Source organism: Camelus ferus, chromosome 30 (assembly GCF_009834535.1).
Source record: "Camelus ferus isolate YT-003-E chromosome 30, BCGSAC_Cfer_1.0, whole genome shotgun sequence".
In the NCBI taxonomy this organism is placed as follows: Eukaryota; Metazoa; Chordata; class Mammalia; order Artiodactyla; family Camelidae; genus Camelus; species Camelus ferus.
The window spans coordinates 25,522,722-25,532,782 of record NC_045725.1 but is presented as its reverse complement, the minus strand read 5'-3'; the positions used below and the strand labels follow the sequence as shown (position 1 = coordinate 25,532,782).

General features: G+C 41.9%; 1 protein-coding gene across 4 annotated transcripts; it reads right to left on the bottom strand.

The window, feature by feature from the left end:
• Window positions 1-1,543: 1,543 nt before the first annotated feature.
• On the bottom strand, window positions 1,544-9,036 carry LOC102518639 (serpin B3). 4 transcript variants are annotated; one of them, XM_032470463.1, is made up of 9 exons: window positions 8,995-9,028; window positions 8,833-8,873; window positions 8,197-8,386; window positions 7,573-7,629; window positions 6,234-6,356; window positions 5,803-5,920; window positions 4,588-4,730; window positions 3,977-4,132; window positions 1,544-2,390 (listed from the first exon to the last, which is right to left on the bottom strand). In XM_032470463.1, the coding sequence occupies exons 3-9, from the start codon at window positions 8,362-8,364 to the stop codon at window positions 1,980-1,982; spliced, it is 1,176 nt and encodes a 391-aa protein (XP_032326354.1). In that variant the 5' UTR covers window positions 8,365-8,386; window positions 8,833-8,873; window positions 8,995-9,028; the 3' UTR covers window positions 1,544-1,979. The 4 variants fall into 4 exon arrangements, with proteins under 4 accessions (XP_032326354.1, XP_032326355.1, XP_032326352.1 ...); XM_032470464.1 differs by having other exon boundaries at window positions 8,197-8,389; window positions 8,995-9,022; XM_032470461.1 differs by lacking the exon at window positions 8,833-8,873 and having other exon boundaries at window positions 8,197-8,389; window positions 8,995-9,036.
• Between the last annotated feature and the right edge of the window lie 1,025 nt (window positions 9,037-10,061).

Here is a 10,061-nt window from a genome sequence, read left to right as displayed (position 1 = left end):
TCGGGAACCGCCAAGCAGCTTTCTGTCACCACACATTCGTTTTGCTTGTTCAGGGCACCATATAGCTGGAATCACAGGACGTGTGCTCTCTCTATCCAGTCCCTGTTTTGCACAGCACAGTGTTGGGCTTTTATCCATGTTTCTGCAGGATCAGTAGTTTCTTCTTTTCACCACCAAGTGCCCCCCTTTAGTTTGCATTACAGCTCACCTGCTGACACAAACTCGAGTTTTCCCCAGGTTTCGACAGTCACAAATAACGCATCAATGAAGGTTTTCATACAGTCCTTTTGTGACATGTGTATTCAGAGCTCTAGTGTAACATCAAGGCATGGAATTACTGGATCCATTGGTAATACCTTTAATTTTATAAGAAAGTACTGACGCAGGTCTTTGTAGACTTGAGGAACCCTTTATCTACAAGTGCGTTGCACAGCCATAGAGATTTAAAGATTTCTGGAGTGACATCACCTAAACTGCCACGTAGGAGACCCCAGCCTCCATTCCCCCTCAGAGATCAACAATTAGACAGCTGTCCTTGATCAAAAACAGCTCACAAAAAGGAGATATAATTGTGATATAATTGAGGACTTAATTAAAGCTATGGTGGGATCATTTTGCAGTACCTAAGTATATCTAATCAATACGTTGTACACTTTAAACTTACTCAAAATTGTAGGTCAATTTTATCTAAATATGATGGAAAAAATGAAATTGCAAGATGCTTTCCATAGTGGTTGCATCTTTTGTATGCCCACAGGCAGCGCATGAGAGGTGTGGTTGATCCATATCCTTTCCACAGAGAGTATGAACAGTGTTTTAATGTGAGCTTTGGTCCATCCAATGGGAATGAGGTGCTATCCTGTGGGGTGGTACTTTGTATGCACATAAGCATTCTATCCCTTGTAAATTTCTATTATTTTTATTTTTTAGGCATAGAATGCATTTCTTTTTATTACTTTCCCTTAAAACATAGCTTTATTGATAAATGATTGATACGGAATTTGTTCTACCTAATTGATGTGTACAACTTAATGAGTTTTGAGATGTGTATAAATCTATGAAACCATCACCCCAATCTATGTCATTAACATATCTGTCAACTCTAAAAGATTCTTCCTGTCCTTTCTTAAAAAGCTATGTTCTAGAAAATAAAAACTGGCAATACTTGACGTTTATATTTTGGTGTACTCCAGGGTCCTATCTTGGTCCTGCTTTCTTCACAATTTCTTCTCTTCCAGTGTGATGCCATCCTTGCCTTTAGCTACAATGGCCATATTTCTCTCAGTAACTCTAATCATATCATCAGCCTCACATATTTAGAGATTCAGTTTATTTCCAGTCCCTGAGTTCTAGACTCATGTTTAAGTTCTGGACATGGGTTACAGAGCCATTCGTGTTCTGGTACTGGCTTCCCTCTTCTGCGTCATCATGCTCTACTACCTTTGTATGTTTAAAAATGCAGTCATATATTTCTAAATTATCTTTTCTATGTTTGGTGGGCGCTTGCAGTTTGTTGAAAAGAAAAAAGAGGAAAAGCAACAAATGATATGAATAAGTCATTGTTTTATTGATAATGTATTTCATAAAACCAAAAGATGAGGACAGGTAAGTGTCCCACATACCACCAAAATTCAAATACATGTGGGTGTCTAGGTCAATAGGTTTGAATAGTAGCTATAATTGTTTGAGATAGCACATATGATATTTCAAATTTAGATGAATTTAAAGTGTTGAAATATACTTCTATCACATTTTGGACATTTTCTGAAGAGAAATTATCATGGGGAAATAAAGTAGGCCAACATGTGATTGTAGAAAGAGAGTGACAGACAGAAATGTTATTCCAATGGTTAGATTCTTAGTGATGACCGTGAGGTTGGAAAGGGAAACACATCGAGGAGAACCTGTTGCTTCCAGCAATGAGTGTATCAGAAGGACTCTGTGCATGTGCCCCTAGGGTGGTGGAAGGGTAATCACATCTAAGGGGAAGTGAGTCTGCCCAAGAAGAGGATGCTGTTGGTCTTGTTGTGTCTGATGAAGAACAGGAAAGGGTGATCACAATGGAAATGTTCATAACGTGGTATTGGTAGTGATGTGAAACCCATACTGATGCCTGTGGCTGCTGCGGCCTCCGTGCCCTCCTCATTCACCTCCACAAAGGACTTGTGCAGGGCTTTAGACACCGCCAGCCTGTGTTTCCTGGTCATGCCTGAGAAGTCAGCATCCCGTAAACTGAAGGCGTCCACCACCCCTAGGGCTTCCAGTATGGCCTTGAGGTCATAGGTCTCTTCCACTTTGAACCGAGGTAAGTGTAAATGCACTTGACACTTCCACATATTCTGTGAGCTCGTCCACTCTAATAATTTCTCAGCAGTGAGTTTATCTTCCAGCTGTAATGATGGAAAACAAGGACACGGAGCCCAGCTTAACACTGGATTGAAACATGTGGGGAACCTTTATCTTAACAGTAAGTGTAAGTACAGGAGATTGAAGTGATTAGATTCAATCTGAGGAGGCAAAAGTAACAGAGACCTGAATATATATTATTTAATCAAATAAAAGATCTTATATTTTCACGACTTAGCTATTTTTATCAATATATGTACACATAATTAGATGCATATGTATAAATATCTATACATGTATATAGGTATAAATATATAAATATATATGTATATGCAGCAACAGAATCATTAAACAAAACTATTTTGTAAAAGATGAACTGTCCAATTCTCATGCTGCATATGTGTGGAACGCCTCATTTTCAAAGACTTCTTTGTTAATGTCCTTTCCTTCATAAAGTTTTACGTTGTGCATTCATAGCATACATCCTACTTTCATTCTTTTCTTTTTCTTGACCTACTTGTAAACTTTTCCCGTAGAGATATATATTTCTCTAATCAGGTTTAAATTGTTACATGATACTTCATTTAATTCATACTCAGTGTATATAGGTTTATTTAATGAACATCTATTTGAATATACATTTACTGCATGTCAATCCCTAAGCTAAAGTACTGGTAACACAAGCATGTACCATTGTTCCTTGGTTAAAATTTTTCATTATTTTAAGCCACTTCTGTCCAAAAGCATTTGCCTCATTTAGACTTGTTACCATAGGCTAAATCCTAGAACTGGGGTTCCCGGGGTCCCGGATAATGGGGACCGCAGAGCTGGAGAAAGAGTACTCTGATGTTTGTTCACGTTTATTGCCACAGGACTTTCCCTGAGGATTTCCAGTTGCCAGTGTCACTCCATATACATTTTGAGTGTGGGAAGTTCGCTGCCACATCAGCGTCAGCAGCAGCTACTCCAGTAACTGCAGACGACCATTTACAGAATTTCCTTTATATGTGAGACATCGGCATTGTATATTGCCATTTTTACTATTAACTTTTAACTATTATAACATGAGAAGAGGAAAATTCTCTAATTCTTTTTTTTAAACTCCGAGCAATGAGGCTCTGAATGACTTTTGGGCTCTTCAGAACAGAATAATTCAACATTGAAAAGTGGGGATCAAAATAAATCTATTTGCCCACAGTCTACAAAACCACTGTGATTTAGTATGCAATATGTCACCTGTGTTATTTCTATTTCCTTGTTTTGTTTGTGAATGAACTTGCAAATATTTCCATCTGTCCCCTACATGTGAGTGTTATTTTCCTGTTTTTAAATGGGTGGACTGGATTTTACTGCAGGTTGTTATGGCTACAAAATATTAAGGTGTGGAGCTAGGTATGTAGTTTTGTGAACTGACATTCCATAGTTTCATCAGAATATTAATGTGACCTGTGACGGACAGAATTTCTATATATTCTTCCTATAATACTGTGATCCATAAGGAATTTTTTTATTTGTTTTTTCTGTGCTGGATCTCTGCCAGCCAGCACCACCAATGTATGAACAGCCTATTTTGTTTGCATTGCTAGGAATCAAAGCAACAGTAGGAAGACTTGGAGGTGCACGGCTTTACCTTCTGCAGACCATCTACTTCATTGGGCAGCAGCAGCATCATGCTTAGCTCCTCGCCTTTGTATGGTATTTCCAGGATCTTGAATTGCATGTCCTCCAGGGAGGCGAAATTGAAGGCGTTGGTTTCTTTCATCATCTGCACAGATTTGCTTGTATCCTGCAAGGAATTAATGTGGAAACAAGTGCCAAGTGAACACAAGTCAGAAAAAGGTATAATATTATTGAGATACCAAACTCATCCTCCTTCTAGGGGATGATCTGGGAAATCTGTGAGTTACAGACAAGAGTTTCTATGAGGATACCCAACTAATTAAAGAAAAAAAATTATGTAAGGAAAGAGAGCCGTGACAAATTTGATTTTACACCTGCTGTTGTACATTAATAATTACGTATGTAAGTTTCACATTTCAGCTAGAGCTGTATTAAGTTATGAAAATAAATTATAAAGGGAGGGTATAGCTCAAGTGGTAGAGCCCATGCTTAGCATGCATGAGGTTCTGGATTCAATCCTCAGTACCTCCTCCAAGAATAAATAAATACATCTAATTACCTCTCATCATTAAAAAAAATAGAAAAAGAAAATAATTAAAAAAAAATAAGTATACACAATACCTTGCTCAGCCAAAATTTTCCCTCGACAGTGTTTTCTTCCTTAAATTTCTGGTGCCACTGCCCTTTGAAATAGATGGCGTTCACCAGCACCAGAACGGTGGAGCTGTCAAGAAAATTTCTGGGAAACAGATCCTTGATTTTTCCTGCAAAGAAAGAAAATGGAAGGGTCTTCCTGAAGGGACAAGTGGTTTTTCTTGAAGATGCTTTGAAAGTTACAGCAGATCAATGAAACATTCACACCAGTCACCAATTAGGGACACCATTCCCAAAAGTTCATACGGTGCCATTTCCCCTAGTCACCAGCCTGATGAAGGTACCCTCATGGAGACCCCTTCTTGTGACTGGGAAGGTGTTCAGTGTCTGTCTGTGGTGACATCCATCATCTCACACTGAATACGGATGGAGTGATTTCATCTTGTCTTTCCAGGAGTAACTTTCCTCCCTCTCTCGCTATATCCTTCCCTCCTGGTGCCCTCAACACCTGCTTTCCTCTCTTGTTTCATCCGACTTTGTTCTATTCTTCCTTTCTTAATAACTCTTCCTTCCTTCCTCTCTCTCTTCCTATCTTTTCACTTTTGACTCACTACTCAGAAGAAATAGGCCTGAATGCTCTTCAGGATGAATGACATGGACCCTAACACCATTCCCCGGGGTGTCCTCCTCTCCATTCTCCACTTTGAATTGCTGTAGGTTTGACCTATAATTGGGATGGAGGTAGGGCGTGGTTCAGAGAATGGAGACTTTGTCCAGCCATCTGCCGTGGTTGGGAAGATGGCTGTGACCATCCCTGCAGGATGTGGGCATGGACAACGGGCCATGCAGCTCTGCGACAGGTGACAAGAAGGATGGTTTAGAGGAGAGCTGCTTGTTTCCCAATTAACAAAGGATAAGGGATTCCTTTTATTATTGTCTCTAAGTCAAAGAAAAAGTGTGAAATCAAGTGAAGCTTGAGCTAAGACTTGGGATCCACAAAGACACTTCACCCTCAGACTCCAGCTGTGTTTCCAGGAGCTGGTGCTGGGTTCCCTCCTGGGTCACCTTGTTTCTCTCCATATTTACTGGGACCATCCCACCATCTGCACGTCCTCCCCCATCCTCTGCAGTCTCATCTCACCAATCTCCCCTGCACCCTATGCAGTGTCCTGCTTGGGGGGCAGATCACACACCCCGGGGACTCAAAAGTGTTTCTTAGTGAGTGAATCTGTCATAACGTACCATTAGTTTGTCTTTCCACCCAGGAATTAATCATCTTTCGACTTTCTTCTGGAGCATTCGCAAAATCAGCAGATTCCACACTGGCTAGGTACAACTTCTTCACATTATCCATGTATTCCTTTGACATGGGAAGGAAGAAAGGAGGAATTAAGAGTAATTCGTGAGTAACTTTGTAAGCATCCCCAAATTAAATCATGCTCAGTCATGACCAGAGAGAGGACGTGGGACCATCCCATCCCTGCTTCACTGGTGCGCAGTCAGGCTCTGGGACAACCCGAGGGTGGGTTGTGGTGAGGGAGCCCAATGTCCCCGGGGTAAATGCTCTCCGTGGGAGTCAGCCAGGCTCACCTGCCTCTCCTCCCCCATTTGGAGACCGGGGGGCAGAGGACCAGGATGTAGATGAAAGGTGTGGGCAGGCCAGGGAAACTCACCTGAAGGAAGGGAAACTCCTTTCTGCCATAGAGTCTGTTGGCAACGTTCAGCTCATAGGCGTCGGTGGGTTTGTTTAATTCAGTCAGAAGCTTTTGAAAGTGATGATTTTCTGGATTTTCAACCTTCAAACATGAAAACGAGAGCTCCTCAGGTCCTCTTGATGTAAATACTAAACCCACCTAAGTTTGTCATATCTGTGCATATATTTTAGCATCCCCATCAATAAGGTTTGCTGTTTTTCTTCAAATTTGGTGTATTTTACCTCAAATATCCTTCATAATTACACTCAACCTTCTCAGAAATTCCTGCTGCTCTAACATACTCCAAACATTTCTCCTTTGAACCAGAGATGCAGCACCATTCCACTGCTGGCTGTGCCTTAATTGTCTGACAGTCAGATCTGGCTTCCCAGGTAACCCTAAGCGCTAGAACGAGACTGCATCTCTAATAGTCACCAGTAGTACAGGAATGTCTAATTTGCATCATTTCCTATGTTGTGACGTGAAGGCCCCTTGTACTTCTTGGTGGGATTACCTTCTAAGACCTACAGTTTGTGCTCAATGGCTGTTCACTCACGAGCACCACACTCTGGGTGAGGAGTCACGTGTGGCAGGTACACTGCTAACGGCTTTCCATCAGCATCTCTTTATTTAGTCAATCTAACATGAAAACAGGGAAGCTCAGATAATTAAAAACATCTCCCTGGAGAACAAATGTGGCAGAGCCAAGTTTTCAACTCAGGCCTGTCTGAATCCAGAACCTTCTACTTGCTCTAAAAGTTATGGGGCGTTTGGGCTGCATACCATAAGTCTCATTTAATCATTTTCCAAAGTATACGTGAGCTTATGGTTACTTTCACTTTTCTTTATGAGCTAAGTAAAATTATGTAAGTTTACTAACGTATTGTGATTACCATCATTATGGTTATTATATACTAGCAATACATATTATGCAACAGGGTTCTTGCTGTCCAGGCACTGTTGTCATGTTTTGCATGTATTTGAATGTACAGCAGCAAATCTTTCATTGGGCTGAGGTCTCTGAGGCCCAGAGTAGTTGTATTTTGCCACGTTCCCCATTTGTGATAAGCAGAGCAGGAATTTGAAGCTACCTTTGGGCTCCAGAACACATGCTGTTAAGCAGAAGCTAATCACCTCTCAGGAAAACAGATGAATTAAATAAGCATGTAATATGAAATGAGAAACAATCTGTCCCATGTACTTCGCTTAAGATGCCCGTGATAGTAAACTCTTCTCCGTTTATCTGAAATTCCCAGTGTAACGTGCGACCGTCTCGGATGTGTGACCTCCCTCAAGGCCCAGGTGCCCTGGGACTCACGGGATCCGCTGTGGCTCCTGCTGTTGGGTTCTCTGCGACTTCCTTAAAGTGAAGGGCCTGCAGGAGACAGGAAGTGGGACGAAGAAGCTTTACTCTAACGACCTAACTTCATCAAAGAAAGACAGAGGAAGAAAGAACCGAAGAAAACAAGCAAAACAAAAGCCCAAAGCACACTAAAGTAAAAATCAATAAAGAAACAAAGACTTAAGAAGAACGTAAAGCAAAGTGTAAGCATTTTGCTCCTTGACGACCCAGCAAAGCGGGCTGATCACCAGCCACTTCAAAGAATCCTGATTCATTTTCACTCACTGCAGAGGGAGCACGCGAAGCTGCCTCCCACGGAGTTTAGTCAATGTGTCACTTCTACCTGAGCTCTTCCCCTCTAGTTGGGGGGCAGTTGTAGGGGTTCATGTGGGTCCCAGAGGAGGGCTGGGCTCAGGGAAGCAGAGGGGTCCGGGCACTGGGGGAGACGTGTGTCCCCCACCACCCTGGGCCCACCCAGTCACGCGGCTGCTTGCGGCTCTCTGTGCGAGCCCTGGGGACAGCCAGATCTGGGACCATCTGCATACAAGACAACAGAGGAACCAGTGCCAACCGTTCCAGGTAAAGGAAGCTGCCACCTACCTTCTGAAGTTGTGCAGCAGTGTTTCCTCGGGACCCCAAGTAAAGCATGCCAAAGGCTGACATGATGCTGAGGGGGGAATAGAAGATATTCTTCCCTCTTGATCTCTGTCTGATCTGTTCGTACAGATCGACTGCAAAGTGGCTGATTGGTCCACTGAGTGAATCCATGGTGTCTTGACGCTGTCGGGAGCTGCTGGAAAAGCATCCGTCGTTTTGTAATGACTTTACTGAAGGGAAGTTTAGTCTGTAATTTTCTTTAAAGACATCATGCCTTATATATGAGTTGTGGGATTCTCTTAAATAACGTTTATCTTCTTTTTAATTTTCAAGCCTTTTATAGTGTACTTGTGTACATTTCATCATGAGAGGAGTATCAAAATTAATATTTAAAGACAACTTTTGTGAAAAAAAGAATAGAATCTTTATCTTTCCATCCTTGCTGACTGTAATAAGACTGGGTAGAAAATGCATTGTAACAAGTACCGAGACAAAGATTTATGTGGTGACATGCATCCATGTCCCACGAGGCACTTCCCTGACTTTTTTCAAGGATCTGTAGGGGCCAGACATCATAACCACCCATCCCATATGCACCTAACGGAGTATTTGAATTTTTTTTGGAAATAAAGAAATTACCTAAAGAGTAAATCAGATGACAAAGGCGTTTTCCTATTGCCCTGGCAGAGTAAGTAGAATAAAATCAGACAAAATGAAACAGACCAATGAGACGATGCACATCATTGTTATCACTTTCAGAAGAGCTCCGTGCAGTGAAGCAGCGCTGCTGGCAGCCCTTACCTGTGATCCTGGAGGAGGCAGAGGTGGGCGGGGAGCCTGTCAGTGTCTGCGCGGTGAGTGGTGAGATGGGAATATATAGCTCCCTCTTGCACCTCCCACTGCCCAGAGCAGCTGCAATTTCCAGTAAATCAACCTTTGGTTTCTTCACCAGGCTAACCACCAGCTTCCTGAGTAACCGTGACCTTCCTGAGTGAAATCTCCATGAGTAAAGACGAGATTATTATTCTTTTCCTGTATTTCCTCTTCAGCAGCAGAAATTGGGACCTGCAATCCTGTGCTCATATGAAATGTATGTAGCTGCCTTTCTATTACCATTGAGAATATAGTTAATTGCAACTCCTTCCCATGATCCGAGCCACTACCCACAACCAGAAAGAAGCCTTAAAATTCTTTCTTCTCTTACACATTGAATGACTTTATGGTCATTTCAAATGTAAACAATTAAAAAGCTTATATTTTGTATTTTATGCTCTGAAAGGGCTTTTTCACAGGTCAAGTTCCTTCGGAATTATTCTGAACCAGAAAATAGCTTGAATTCTCATCGTAAGAAATATAGACGAGGTGTCTCAGCCATAGAAGGAGAACAGGCGTCATCTGCCTTCCCTTAGCGGCTGGACCTTGGCAGTGGTCCTCCCGGTCGTGCCTCTTGCAGCCAAGCCCGGTGTGGCCTGATTTCTGAGGTCAGTGGGAGGTTCTTTTCCTTGCAGCATTAACATGTTTTCAGTTAGAAGAACCATGGATACAAACAGGAGCCAATTTGATGGCAATATTCTCATTTTCACACAAAGATTAAACAGCAGAATAAATTGTTTGAGCTGCAGAATCACGGCATAATTTAGTCAGCCTGCCCCTGAGCACGCCAGCTTCAGATTCTTGGTGTGGACAACACAGTCTAATGCCTGAGAGAAAAAGGAGGAAAAAGTTTTCTTTGAATGCCATGGTTATGTGTCTTGTCACTGAAGCCTCAGTGCTTCATGTGTCTGGTATTACGGTGGCAAAATTATATTGACTTTTACTACGTGGGGTAATGACTTCACCCCTTTCTGTCTTCAACACCTTTTGAGGCA

Excerpts from the sequence above, each read along its gene's own strand:
- LOC102518639 (XM_032470461.1), bottom strand. The coding sequence starts at position 8,364 with ATGGATTCACTCAGTGGACCAATCAGCCACTTTGCAGTCGATCTGTAC. Across the intron at positions 6,357-7,572 it reads CAGGAGCCACAGCGGATCCC|GTTGAAAATCCAGAAAATCA; the intron begins GTGAGTCCCAGG and ends TCATGTTTGAAG. Across the intron at positions 5,921-6,233 it reads AGGAGTTTCCCTTCCTTCAG|GAATACATGGATAATGTGAA; the intron begins GTGAGTTTCCCT and ends CCCATGTCAAAG.